The sequence below is a fragment of the Schistosoma haematobium genome, chromosome ZW, assembly GCF_000699445.3.
Source record: "Schistosoma haematobium chromosome ZW, whole genome shotgun sequence".
NCBI classification, from domain to species: domain Eukaryota; kingdom Metazoa; phylum Platyhelminthes; class Trematoda; order Strigeidida; family Schistosomatidae; genus Schistosoma; species Schistosoma haematobium.
Genome location: NC_067195.1, coordinates 14,757,609 through 14,772,709, shown reverse-complemented (window position 1 = coordinate 14,772,709; position 15,101 = coordinate 14,757,609). Strand labels below are relative to the sequence as shown.

The following is a 15,101-nucleotide window of genomic DNA, read 5'->3' as shown; positions in this document are numbered from 1 at the left end:
ACCTGGAGTGCATCAGTCAGCTGTCCTCCATGCACTACTCTGAAGTGTAGTCCGTTGTATGAATTCCAAATGATGTTGACGATCTCCTTCTCTTGAAGCCTATTCGCTGTCGTTGCTAGGTCTTCCACGTATTTCTGCTTGTCGACTCTAATGCTCCTGTTCACTTGCTTGTTTGCTTATGTATATTCAGCACGTGGCTTGACTTACTGTGATCTTGTTCGACTGTTGTTAATTATTGTCTTCTTGTTCTTTCTTTCTTGAATCTTGTCCAGGGTTTCGATAGAGATCCATTCCTTATGATGATGCTCCTTGCGGTCCAGTACCCCCTGACACATTGGAGTTAATGCTACTTTTATCCCTTTGCAGTTGTCCTCCATAGTAGTTTCTTCTTCTTCCCGTAGAGTATGTAAAGCTTGAAACCTGATGTTGAGAGTTATCTTGAATTCGTCAAGTTTGTTAGTGGCTCGTAGGAAGGTTGAATTGAATTTTTGTAATCCTGTTTGTCCATTTGTCGATTGCTTCTTTAACTTCAGTTTCATCTTGGCCACAACTAAGTGGTGATTTGAGGCTATGTCAGCTCCTCTCCTGGTTCTGACGTCTTCCATTGTCCTTCTGGATTTTTTACTGATCCAAACATGTTCATTCTGGTTCTATGTGGTTTGGTCCGATGACATCCATGTAGTTTTGTTCACGCGTTTGTGTGGGAATATAGATCTCTCATCAGGATGGCCAGGCACTTTCCTGAGTACTTCGCTATGATCGATTGCAGCCTCTCATAGAACTGGTTTTTGTCGTCGTCGTTGCTATCACTTGTGGGTAAATAACACTGGACAACGTTCATTGTAATTCTCTCTATTGTTTTAAAAGACGCTTTGGTGATCCTGGGCCCATGAGATTTCCATCCCACAAGTGCTTTACGTGCTTCTTTGGACAGCAGAGCAACTCCCTGGGTGTGTGGAGCATCTTCTTAATAGTGAACAGAGTACAGCAGCATCTCCCTGGTATCTAGTCTTTGCTGTCCAATTTGGGTCCAATGGGTTTCGAGTACTGATTCCGAGTACGGCCAAGTTGTATCTCCTCATTTCTGTTGCTATTTGACTGTTCTTCTCGGCCTGTCACATTGTCTGCACGCTCCATGTACCTATATTGATTGTAGCTCTAGTTGTAGGAAGGTTCATCGGCCTCATGAATCTCGGCTTTCATCATGAGGCGTTATAATTCTTCCTTCAAACTCCCAGGACACAGTTTAAGTGGTTTAATCTGGTTGGCAGTTTTTTAGTAAGGTTGTATTCTACGGAATGGGGTTGCCGACCCCATGCCCAACCCTACTCCTTTGCCCGGGCTTGCGACCGGCAGTACTGCTAGAAGAGCTAATAGGCGGAGTTATGCTAAATATAAAATAATATTTTTTGGTAGATGAAATAGTGTGAAATGTAACTTTCTATCTGTAGTCATTTCGACAAGTGGAACTAATAACAAGAAGTCAATAACTTTATTGTTTGCTACAAGCAGCATATCACTACTAGGGCAAGGGCGGCCTGCTTGATCATCTGGGCTACCTGTTCCTGCCATCTAGATATTTCAACAAGTTATCTATTTTTGTTTGTTTTAATATATCACTATGTTTATTAATCGCATAACCTATTCTGCTGCGTTTCTGAAAAGTGTACAAGCTTTCGTTGTCAAAGATACAAAAAACTCAATAAGAGACAATGTGGTTGCTGGCAATATACAACGGAAAGAATGCACATTATTCAGATGTTCATTTAGTGAACTGTTAACATCTAACTGGAGATCACTCAATATTTATCGCCAGGACCGACCAAGAAGAAAGAAACGGAAACTTGTTGAAATACTTTACGCTGAGAATCCTATATTGTACCAAAAAATATAATATTGATTAAAGCTGATAATAATAAAAAATAAATAATAAAACACTTGTTATGACGTGAAAACCATAACTGAAGTACATTTAAACCTAATAGCTTTTTTGTACTAAGATGAAATTATATTATCGTCTTAAAACGTAACGAAGAAGTTCAAAACATGGAGGTCACATTTACAAGAATAATCATCACAAATTATACAAGCTTTAAGTATACAAGAATAATATAAAAACTAATAAATGCAATAAAGTACATTCTGCAAGAAATAGTTCTAAAAAATGTATTTACAATTGCGAATAAATTCAATCCATAATCTCTAACTGTGGTAAATTTGGTAGTGCTTGTGCATTAGACTGTTTTTCAAAATCCGTATATTGAGTTATTAATTCCTGAAGTGAATTAGTGCTTGATTCAAACATACTAGTATCAAAACCGTCGACAGTTGTATAATGATGTAAATGTGCCTGCAATGAAATTGACATGTTCTTTTTTTAACTTAATTAAGTTTTAAGCCGTACAAAATAAGTAAATTTAGAGAATTTCACAGCATTAACACGTTTTTGATTGAGATTATGAATCGATCGATGTCAGAACACCTTTGAAAACCTGGAAGAACTGAAAGACCGTTTCGTCCTAGTATGGAGCTCATCAGCAGTGCGCATCCACGACTCCGCGCATGGAATTTGAACCCAGGATCTTGTGCGCGGACGCTTAACCGCCAGGCCACTGAGTCCGCATCCAACAGTGTTGGTGTCTTACTTTAACTAATTGACAGTGTCGCGCGACCACCTTCCATTGTCAGAGGTAGATACCTGTCTCCACCTGGGTTCAAATCCCGCATGCGGGATCGTGGATGCGCCCTGTTGAGGAGTACCATACTACGACTAAACGGCCATCCAGTGCTTCCATGTTTTCAATGGTGGTCTAACATCGATCAATTCATGATCTCAATCAAAAACTTAACAATCTCCACAACCCCATATCGATAGTTAAAAAAGATGCTGACATCAAGTAGTGTTTAATGGTGTGATAGTCTAGTGGTTTGACAATTTTATATTATTATTATTATTATATATTAGTTTTCATCCTCCTTTCGCCTATTTCGACTTGAAAAGGCCAGATAGTGTTGCTAGCCCTCACACTAAAAATATGTAGCCCAAAGCCAAGCACATAGGCTTGTACTCATTAACCGTAAAATAATTTACAAGCAAGCTATTAATCCTTGGAACAGTATCTCTATTGTGATAAAAGTGTCCATAATGTCTTAACAGTGTCTTGATGATATACAGTAGTTCAATTTGATGGGTGTGATGAAAGTGGAGGAGGGTTATTGACCTTTAGTTATCTCTTGTTACATCAGACAAATAACAATAAAGCGGGAAGCCAAATAGATATTAGTGAATAGCTAATTTATGAGACAACAGGGCTTTTCCAGCAAACAGTTATAGTAGGAAAACAGTAGTATAAGAATTTGTTCATATCTGCTTCACCGGAATAATGTACTTCTCACCTTTATTTCATGTTACTTTACAGGACAAGGACATATTTCAAATGACCTTGAAGATCTAATATTTTAGTACCTTCATTTTCAACAGGAAACAAAAAAACTAAACAGCACTTAGATCTTAGTTGTTAGGACCGTGTGAATAGTTAATATGCAGTCAAGGTAATATCGAGTACTGTTAGATAAATTATGGTGATTGCCACTTCCCAGCTGCCCATACCACGGGAAGATGCTCTTTTGATAGGACTAAAAAAAACCAGTGGTCTTGAAGTAGGAGCATGATATTAACCCATAAGAGACGACTACTATATGTCAGTCACACATAGTCTCTTTTGTGAATAGCCTTAGCACTGTATTTTCTAGACCTTGCCGCTGTCAGCAGAAATCTGTGGGTCAAGGTGAGGCGAATCAATTTATCCCACTTTCCGTTTAGAAAAGGCAGCGTCGCTGTCAGTCCCAATTGTTTAGGGAAAACACCAAACTGCCGTCACACTTCTGTACATTAAGACTAACAACACGACTTCGCCCTCACACCTTGGGTTTCGATCTTTAGTCTTACCGTTCTTCAGTGAACCTGCCTGAAATGATAGGACCTAAAAGAACAAGTGTTTAAGATAACACAGTTCGTGTCATCAGGACCTCCAAGTTTTACCACTGCATCTAGGTATTAGGTACGGCCAATAATGAGTACGATCCTAAAAATAACGTCACTACATCAGTTATTTTCAAATATAGTTGTTGGAGGCATATAAAAAAATTGCATGGAACGGTGTTTAATAAATGATATTGTTGACAAGCACCTCAAAACAAATTTTTATACCAGCGCTTAAAGCGGTCTAGCTCTTAAGTGGCGAGTTATTTAAGGTTTTGTTGTACAGAAGTCGATTTGATAAGTTACTTGCAGTCAGTACGATAACATAACAAATTGTGTTGACTTTACAGAGCATTACTTTAGTAAATTAGGTCGGATACATCGTTGTTGCTACCATTCTCACACAACACAATAAATGGCAAGTTTAATTATTGTATGACAAAATATATCCAGAGTTTTGTCACAATGACTTATCAAAGTCACCAAAACAATATACCCAAGGTCGGATAAATCAAACGATTAGTTTATGTTAAACTCATATCTAAGGTAGTAAACTCAACGACGATGATTAAATCTCAAGGAATAGGAGCACAATAACGACTGGTTTAATATGCGTCCACAAATAGGAAACAGTTTACGATCGACCTAGTTATCCATAAGCAGAATAATTGTAGTAGATAAGTTATATATGAATTGTTTTGTTATAAGAGCACATAAACATTTGCTAGTGCAATTTGATGTTCAAAACCGTACTCAAGCTTTACACGTATTGTTGTTTTGTTAAAAAAATAATATAAAAGCTAATTTCAGGTCTTATCACTCGACAATTCCAACAGGTTATGTGTGTTAAGATGAAATAGATGAAATTTGGAGGCAACTCTCTCACATAATAACCAGTCATTAGCTGAATATTTAAAAGAGCTCAACAACTACTTCGATTCTTTAGGGGCTACCATCCATCATGACCCTAGTTCGCTGCTACACCAATATTAGGATGTTACAGGGAAATTCACCATCGAAACATTGATTTAAAAATTCACTCACTTTACTGTTTAAAACGACTAATAATATCCAATGCTATAGTAAAGTATTTGTTGCCGATTCCAACCTCCTACTAAAACTCCTTGTTGACGGCATAACCATCGTTACTTGGTTTTTAGTGATCTTTGTGATAAAACCATTTGGTTTTTAAAGGAACTATCCCAATAAAGTAATTTACGTTAGTAATAAATGTAATTTACATCATGATTTTGAATAGACATTTAATTAAAATAAAAAACCAATCATGGCATACCTTTTTCCTATATAGTTTATAGAATCGTTCCAAAATAAAACTGAATGATTCATGAATAGAAGTGTTGTTAGCTAGAGCTAATAGACAGTATTTATGATCCACTGGTGGAACTAAACAATGTCCAACTTTCCAACCTTCTCGGTTCCATGGAACAAAATTTAAGCGAGATTGAAGTCTGCCAAAACAACAAAAGTAAAAAGAGAGAAGTTGATTAGTTTATCACTACACGAATTAGATGCTCCAAAGTTGGTTTCTAATAGCTATTAAAGATTCGAATTCTCACCCTAGCACTTCTAGTTTCCATGGTCGAAATGTCTTAACTTCGCACATGTGTTATTGCTAATTGTCAGTGATTTTTTTCATTATTTCATATAAGTGTATCCTATGTGGTTACTGAGTCTTCGGCTTACATTTTCGTATATCATTCTTTTCTACATGTTTCTTCACACACGCTAGTCTGCACGTTCCCCTGGACGTGCTTTCAGGTTAAACGCGAACTGCTACAAAAGCATTATTCTGTAGGCTGTGTGACATAATTGTATCCCTGCGGACAGTGCAGCAGGCCTTTAATGATGATTATCATAAGGCTCAAAACTTGTTTGTAGGGGAATTTAAAATCTTAGGTGGCAAAATTGTGTGGAATCACTGAAATTAACGGACATTTTCAGAACAAGAGTATTATTTCAATTGTGAATTTGTGAATTTATACGGAGCGGTCGATTAACTCTCACAAATTCCAACATATTACTAACGGAACCAGGTAAGTTGGTAAAGACCGTAGGGAAATCATTGGCAAATAAACAACTAACCGTATCAATCGCAGAAAAACGTTTTTGAGAGATACAGTACTGGATTCTTTTAAATAAGTTTAAAATGTCGTCATTCTAAAAGATTCAACCGACACAATATAAATTTCTCATATAAAGTTTAACATAGTATTTTTATAACAACTTGCTTGTCAATATTTCGACGGAGATCTGATGCACTGATTGCACCACGAACAAGTAGAGCAGCCGCTAGGTAAACATGTCTACAAGGATCAGTAGACATTAACTGATAATCTCTGGTGAATGTATCTGAAAATATTTGGTCGAGCCTATAAAACAAACCAAAATCACAAAAAAATACAAACCCTACCCATAAATAAGAATTTTTAAACTGGTGAAACTAAATTTAGAAGGGAATAAACAACGAATGAATATATTATAAACTTTGTACTAAAGCGTCACTAACGAAATATAAATAACCAATAGAAACATAAAATAACTCGTCTTGATTGGGTCAAAGAAAGAGTAGCATCCAGTCCTGACAATAATCTATTAAGGTTGTTGAATTTCACTAAAATCATTAACTGGTTCACGATTTCAATTAAGTGGTCTGCTAGTTAACCATAATCAATGTAGAGTTTGACACAAATTTGAGTTTGTTCAAAATACTACACGAAGTAATATGGTACCTAAAATCTGAAGATAAATAAAGAGTAAGTATATTTGAGCCGCTAACTGATTCTGAACTAAATCATCGAATATTTCAAATCATTTACTGACTTCGTGGACTGATGTTAAATCTTGATTTGGTCACCACTAGCGCTTTTCCCCTACTCTAGGCATCATTGTATGTTAAATTATGAGACTTACTTTTAGAATGAAATATCATACCTATGACTTAAAAAGTTACCTGGTAGTAACAAATTATAAACTGAAAACTCAAGGTAATACTAAATACATTTAAAGCAAGTGATGTGTAAACTAAATACATGTACAAACTATTGTACAATTACGAATAGTAGTGAAGGCTAAAAGTTACAGAAAATGTATTAGATATTTAGTTTAGATCAAACTACGAAGAAATTGACGGTTTTATGAGTTATTCCAAACATATGAATGATTTTAAATGAAGAACTGAAAGCATGGTTCCTTGAACATATCATTTTGTATGAGATTAACTTTTCGAAACCACATCAATAACTGACCAGTATCAACTATATGATTAGGCTTAAACATTCTTAAAGTTTCGTCACTTTGACCACAATCGATTGAATTTTCTACGTTAGAATTCTGATTGATTTTTCGGAATTACGATTACATCACATGAAGATGTTGACTAATGCACGTCAGTACACCAAATGAACTCGAGTATTTTCCATATCCTACAGTTTTTTAACACACGATTTTAATACTTGATTGGATAATATTGAAGCTTATTTTTATCAAGCCCTAGGCTGAATAACGGCTTCCCATAGTTTTTGCCAGTTTTACAAGTTATTCATGTGTCGTTCGAAAAACCACCCACCATTGCATTACTGGTATGATCAAGAAAGCAGGTTCCAAATGGGAGTATCATGAAGTCTCTCAGGGAAGTTTCGGACTTTGAATCGTGACATCATTTAATGTTAGTCACAGTTGACAAATAGAATCAGTTCTCTTTAATCTTGCAACATCTGTTCATTTCGTAAGTTCTGCCCTCTAACCTTATTTATTTATTTGAACACATAAATATTGGTACGAGAGGGCCCTCTAACCCGATATCCTTTGGTTAATTCTTGTGCTGTCGTATTTTTTATCCATTTAAAGTGATAATCTTTTGCACGATTCACAATCGTTTAGATTCAGATTTGGGATATGAAAATAGAAGACTTTAAATATGCTTTAATTTATGGCACCTCTCCTACAATTAAGTTTATTTGCAGTTAATTTTGTCAAGATCCTGGAAATAAGTCCATGTCTCTCCTATTGATGCACCCAAGTTAATTTTCCACTTTTCAGCCGAGGCCGCAGAGTTGATCACCTTTATATCTGCATTCTCCATGTCGGTAAGGGCCTGTACGACTGTTTGACAGGCTCTATCAGCCACGGGTTTAAATAAGAACGCGTTGTCAATTCTATCTATAGAAAAGAGGAACATTATTTTATAGCACCTCCCCTACAATTGAGTTTATTTGCGGTTAATTTTGTCAAGTCCTTCAATTGACTGATTTAACATTTAACAGTGTTGTTCGAACAGTAACAATTTGTCTATCTTTGTATCGTCATTGTAATTATCGTGTCTGTATGAACATGCATGCTTGGTCACATATATATCCTTGGATCTTATTAATTGACTTGACTCTGAATTCGCCTCTATATTTTCTAGCTCGCTCACAGTAGCATTTCTGCTCAAATTCGCTTGGTGTGTTTGTGGCTTATTGACCTGTGCTGTTCGATAATGATGATAATAATAATAAACCTGCTTCGGTTTGGGCACCCGGGCAGTATCCCAGCCTTTACATAAATCGAATGATTTATGTGGTGCATATCTACTTGGTGCCTCCTTCTACCAATGTTTATGTATTTAAATAAATAATAAATGATTCAAAAGTTCGGTGATCTACATTAGGATTTAGTTACTGGAGGATTCCATTACAAAATGGGTGGCATGATAATATGTATAAAACCATACATATATTAGAAATAGGTGTTAATTCTTACTTTCTAGGAGCTGATATGCCAGAGATGGTTGATAAAGGGCTTTGTGAAGCAATCAGGTAATGTAAGCGAGGAAATGGAACTAAGTTCATACTGATTTCATTTAAATCAACATTCATAGTACCTTCAAACCGAGAGGAGCTAAATAAATTGAACGTCAAAGAAAAATGTCAAGATACCTCAGGAAAAGGTTTTCAAAAATTTATCACAATAGTGCACTAATGTATATTTTTGACTTGTGTTTTTATTGACAGAACTAGGACATATGACACTTTAACATGACAGGTTTCCTAAAAATTACTAATTTAAGGAGCAATCTATTAGGACACATATTAGGCACATACTCCACAACTCGGTTCATCAAAGCAATCCTATTCATCAAGTATCAATATAATACTTTAGTCATATTTCTCGCTCTTTGTATATGACTTCGTGTGCAAAAACTGTTGAAAACTACCCATGAAAACTGTATTCTATTTGTTATCATGAAAAGTAAACCTAATGTGACAGGCAGAACTAAAACGACATATTTTAGACAAACCAAATAATAAAATCTTGTCTCGTTACATTGAATATATGAATGGGTTTGGATGTCAATATGCCATAAGACAGATCTTCAATGAAGGTAAACAAAATCTAATTTTTGACTGAACTTCATCGAAAAATACATTTATTCCGTAATGAAGAATTCGGCTTACCACAAAATTTAATTGTACTGATACAGGATGAATTGAACAGAATACTAACTTTTCATCTTTATGATGGCGATTTCAAACGGTCAAGAATCACCAAGTGTGAACATATGCAGATTCGAAAAGATCTCACTTCACTGAAATAAGAAAATGGTCCTAAATCCACTGTATACAAAAGCTACGTCATGTGGATCCGTGCCCATACAACGCAATAGATAACTTGTGTACTTTGTGGCCATCGCCTCCTTAGAAACTTAACAAACAGTGATGTAGATGTGCTACTAATGAGGTCAGGCACGTATCTGACTACTCGGAAAACGTAGCTAAATCCTATGCCACACTTCATTTAGTCCGTAAGCAGCTCAGTATGCTACCCTCCGAATTATTCCTAACGCATCACAAACGCACGTGCAGATTCAACTTGAGAGCATTGATATTATTAGTAAAATGTTTTAAGTTATCATCAAACAATCATTTCAAAACCTACAGGATGTTCCCTACTAGATTAGATAATACATGACAACATAATGACAAGATGGAGTTACACTCAGCAGTTCGCTATCTTTCTAAGTTACACCTTACGGCGTCTTGTCCCTTTTTCAATACTTTATACATCGATATTTACTGATATCCGAATTTCCTTCCAGTGCCTAATTACTGAGGACTTAATCTCTTCCTTTTAGTCTTCATACTCCGCCCAATATGAAACCTGTTGATAAAACAAAGGAGTGAAGAAATTAGACTCGTATGATTGTCAATAGGAAAACCGTAGCCGAGTAGCTTATCAAATGCAATCAGAGACCTAGAATCGTTCCCGAGAACCAAGATCGAAACGTACAAAAACAATTAGTTTACACTAGTTCGTCAAGAAAATGTTTTATTTAACACAGTAGCTTCAAAGATCAAGACGTGTGATAACTAAAGAAACGCTTGACGACGCCAAAATGTGGAACGGAAAAGAATTCAATATTGCTATTTCTCTTAGCAAGTGTGAACGCAAAAAAAAACATAAAGTGCGCATTATCACAACTACAAATGACTCTGCAGAAAGACATGTCCAAAGAGTTTTAAAATGCCAAGAAATGCCAGTCATAACAAAACGGAACCATACCTTGTGAGATTTAATAGCATATTAGCCACAATGTTGTTCATATCATCGAAAGGTTTTGCTGGTTTGGTGTGTTTTGAACAAATTGCTGAACCCGTACGCTCATTCACATTTCCTTTAGAGTTACAATGAAAATTTTTAGCTTTATCGATTATATTTGAGAGAGCAATATTATCAATAGGCAGCACACAGTCAGCGAATTCAGTGGTCTGATCAAGAGCCAAAACTGTGTTATACGGAGAAGTGACAACGTCATCGTCCGTTGAAGGAAACACAGCGATGTCCATTCTGATTTATGTGAAAAATTTTAGACCTACTTGTATACATCAGGATATTCATCAGCTAAAATCTTCAAGATATGAGTACCGACCCCAGAACCAGTACCTTCATAAATAAGTCAAATAAACCACTTAATTACCTCCACCCATTGAATGGAGGACAAAAAAGCACTGGAGAAAATCGCAAAGTTCTGCAGACTTCCTTAAAGCTTCACACAACGCATCTTGGTGCACTCGGCCGTAATATAAGTTTCCCACTGCCCTAAATTCAAAGTTAAGATACTTAGTAGCTAGGTGAAATACCAGTTGTTTCCGGAACCTGACACATCAGTGATCAAGTAACTGGAATCGTAAATATTTTTCAATGGTCCCTTTAATATTTCATTGACAACGCCTTCTTCCATATCTACGAGCAAAGCCTTCGAGACTGTAATTCAGAATTTTAGTTACTCTAGCTTTGAGGCAAGAAATTTTAGGCAGGATACCACTTTTGTTATTCGGTCCGTTTACAAAAAATGAAGAAAATGAACTATCATGAAGACGTCCCTGAATTTATTATTGTAAGCGCACACTAACGCCTTACTTTATTGGCAGTTTCGTGTTCTGCAAGAGCTAAGTCCCAGAATCGATGACCGATTTGATTGCCACACTGACCTACTACAAAACAAAATCGGATTTGGGTGATTATCAATAGTTACCTTGTATGAAGACTGACTGAGTCATTCTATTACAAACTATGACCAGACTCACAAACACATTCCTACTCAGAAGACATAGTCTCCGCTACTGATGTTCTAACTAAAGTAACGATGGTAACAATGTAACAACCAAGGCCGCCTCTCTGTAACCTTGAGAACAACCTCAGTATGAAATATATCCGATCTGTATCCAATATCCCTACGACTATGTATAAACCAGTTTTTATAGATGGGAAAGAAAGGTGGTACTTGCTAAGATGTTCAAATGAATACTCTGAAAACAGAGCTTTTCTCCATAAAGATGAATGAAAAAAGTGCTAACAAATTAATATAAGATCTTTTTCTAAGTCCTCTGGAGTAAAACAAGGTTCTTCTTGAATCAATATACTTAAGACGACAGAGGATACCAAAACTTCCAATGTATCGAGACTCTGTCAAGTGCTTGTAGAAACTGATTAATTGTTTTGCACTCGCTTCTTGTTGTTTCGGTACAGCACCAAGTATTTGGTAATGCTCAATTATTGGTAGTCTAACCACTCGACTGCATCAATTCCAATCAGTTTGGAAGTTACTTGCGGACTTGTATACCTTGTAGTTGATTAAGTGCATTTGTCTCAGAGTAGTAAAGTTTCTGGATACCAGCAGCTATCATATTGTCTGGTGGGAGGTTGGTTGGTTGCAATGTGGAGATAATAAAGTGATAATTCGAGTCCTAAGAGATGATCGTCTCAAGAAAAAGTAAATAAGATAATTTATTGGCATTGCAGACAGTGTGAGAAGATAGAATTGAAAGAATAAGGGGAGAAACGGAAATGAAATGAAGAGAGATAGGAAGTAGTTACCGATATGAGCCAGCGACGACTGTACCAACTTTTGAAGTATGCATCAGAAACACTTAGTTCAACTGAGAGACTGTTACGAGATGGAAGGCTTGCAATCCAACGTACTTCATTGCACTTCTAAAATGCATTTATTTGGTCAAAGGCTCATTGAAGATGAATTTAACTAAGTATTCTGAAAAATTTCCATTAGGTTTTGTGACGGTATAGGTCATCTCTGTTGCTTACAATATTTGTTTTGTAAATTCATTGCTTAGAAGTATTCTTTACAAGAGTTATTTAATTAACGGACGGCTGAATAACTAGTATTTTCAACTTCGTTATCCTTCATTAGTCACGACCAGAGGACGCGAGAGTTTTTAATGAACCTCTAAGAATTATTTATTTCCTTGGATGAAGCAGACGACTCAAGATGTCTTCAATGGAATTTCGTGGTTGTCCCAGTGTTCGGGAATTATTTTCGTTGTTTGGAATGTAAATCTGCTATCATTTCTTAAGTGTAAAAAACAAACTGATATACAATTTTATCGAAAGTGCTTTTTAATCTCTTCGAACCTATCAACACATTCCGAAACTCAAAATTGTATGAGAGCTGGGGTCACATTGGTTTTTTTAAGTTGCTGAGGGACAGCGATACGAAGTGTAACAGACAAATTTCACGCAAGTCGTTTCCAGCATATGTGCTTGCGCTCACTACCTATAACTATTATGAATATTGGAATGCGTACGGTCAGTGGTCTACTCATGAATAATCTGAACAGTGATAACAGTAGAGAATGCCGAGTTAAGAGTGCTCATATTGGTTGTACATTTCACTGCCCAACCAAACAACGCATTTAGTGGTAGACATATATATGAGCTCACTTAATAACAATAGTTTTTCATTTGTGCTAAAGTTAAAGCATATCGGTCGTGCTAAGAGATATTGTGACATTTTTCATTCGATTCACTAGTAGGCTTATGTATCACCCCTGTTCCTAAGAGCTTTAATAAACTCGCCGTGACATCAAACTGCAGTTCCATGTCTGATTTGATTATAGGATTGCAGATCTTGGTTCTTCTTGAACCTAGACCTGATAAGTATTTCCAGATGAAACTTCGTGCAGCATCATTCTTGCAACTACATCCGATAGGTACTTTATTTCATCCTTCCATTTGACCAAAGTGGAAATTATCAGTTACTAAAATGTTAGTTTTGTTGTCGAGGTCTCGTACTATAGGTTTTGAAACCCCATATAGCATCTAGTCTGTGTGTGGGAATGTAACTAGGAATATTAAACTGACAAAAGGTTAAGTAAGCCAGGTATTTTTCAGAAACCAGTCATTCAAGCTATTCATCAATCATGGAATCCATTTGTTTGTTCATGTGATGATATGTGAAATGTCCTCTGATGTGTTTATCCGAATGACTATTGCTTTTTTTTCATCATATTAATACATCGCTCACAATCTATGAAGTGTGATCAATTTGTGAATGACGTTAAGGCCTTCGATTAACGTGTCACTTTCGTTTTACCCGACGTTTTCAACTGCCGTATCGTGTGACCGTATTTTTGATTGATTCTGTGTGGTTTAACTGAATGATCTATCCGTGATGGATTAAACGTTCTGTTCACTAACTGTTAGTAATATTTCCTGTTGATCGCTCAATCTAGAGTTATCTAAATGGCAAAATTTCCGCTATTTTGGATGAGGACATGCGTTTTTAGGATTTTTTACTTCTCCCTAAGTACTTACTTCCCACTCTTAATGTTTAATCGTCTACTGCCACTCGTTGGTCCCACATTTATTTCTTTGTATGGTTATTCACGTTGTCATACAGAATTCATAGTCCATAATCAATCCTTTTGATGCACTCAAATGGATAGCAACTGTGAATTTTCTTTGGTTTATGTTCATTTGTATTATCACGAATTTTCAAGTGAGCACCGGCCAATTGACAAACGAAAGCACAAATATGGATAATAACCACGTTGACAGAAATATCTGTCAATAACTTGGGCAGAATATTGCTATAACTTACAGATTTCTAAGGTATTTCCTAACAATGTAGGGCTATGAACTTACTTTATGTAGTTCATGGACAATTGTTGGCATTAAATGCTTTTTTGTGCTTGTCCCCACACCTTACCTAACCAGCTGAGGAACACATCCTTCACCTAATTCCATCTGAGCGCAGGTACATTTACACGCCTATTTCTAAAACTAATTGGCTTGTCATACAGAATGGTGTCAAAGTGACTGCTACTATTTTGATGTGTTGTACAAAACGTTTCATACTGGGAAAAATGTATTGTTCCACTTCATAATACTCTGAACAATTTCGTCGTCCTTCTTTGTATGTTAAAAGTAGTCATAGCTCCTCAAACTGTCTGTGAGGTTTCGTAGTTTCGGTATTACTTAGTCCCTTGAGCTATATGGCTTAGCTGCGAACAACAACACCAGCCTTCGATACGTGTACAAGTGAACCTTTTAATTGGTCTGTGGTTATCAAATTAATTTGGTCCGCGACTAGTTATCATTGTTGTCTTTATTATGTACGCTTCTTCTCGTGTTTAAGTTGACAGTTTTATTGCTCTGACCTCTGACCCGTCCTCGTCAACGTGCAATCATTACGTAACCAACCTGAGCAGCAGAAGTGCATCGAGAAGTGGAAGGACTTGAGCCAAATTCCATGAGAACACTTTAACCATCCACTGTCTAACTTTTTACACTAAACATAATCTTGTATGATAGTAAGTATGAA

At 36.3% G+C, this 15,101-nt stretch overlaps 3 protein-coding genes across 3 annotated transcripts; all 3 read right to left on the bottom strand.

Moving 5' to 3' along the window:
• Window positions 1-2,188: 2,188 nt before the first annotated feature.
• TUBE1_2 (Tubulin epsilon chain) lies at window positions 2,189-10,563 on the bottom strand (the record flags this gene model as incomplete). The annotated part of the gene is made up of 5 exons (XM_035732623.2): window positions 2,189-2,350; window positions 5,277-5,451; window positions 6,232-6,372; window positions 8,744-8,881; window positions 10,544-10,563. The coding sequence occupies 5 exons, from the start codon at window positions 10,561-10,563 to the stop codon at window positions 2,189-2,191; spliced, it is 636 nt and encodes a 211-aa protein (XP_035586980.2).
• A 79-nt stretch (window positions 10,564-10,642) lies between these two features.
• On the bottom strand, window positions 10,643-11,156 carry TUBE1_3 (Tubulin epsilon chain; the record flags this gene model as incomplete). Its single annotated transcript, XM_051218667.1, has 4 exons — window positions 10,643-10,655; window positions 10,858-10,924; window positions 10,959-11,080; window positions 11,122-11,156. Coding segments are annotated over 4 exons (237 nt in total), but the record flags the coding sequence as incomplete, so codon positions are not given.
• Window positions 11,157-11,191: 35 nt separating this feature from the next.
• Window positions 11,192-11,541, bottom strand: TUBE1_1 (Tubulin epsilon chain; the record flags this gene model as incomplete). Its single annotated transcript, XM_051218666.1, has 4 exons — window positions 11,192-11,224; window positions 11,269-11,364; window positions 11,402-11,475; window positions 11,517-11,541. The coding sequence occupies 4 exons, from the start codon at window positions 11,539-11,541 to the stop codon at window positions 11,192-11,194; spliced, it is 228 nt and encodes a 75-aa protein (XP_051070493.1).
• Window positions 11,542-15,101: the final 3,560 nt, after the last annotated feature.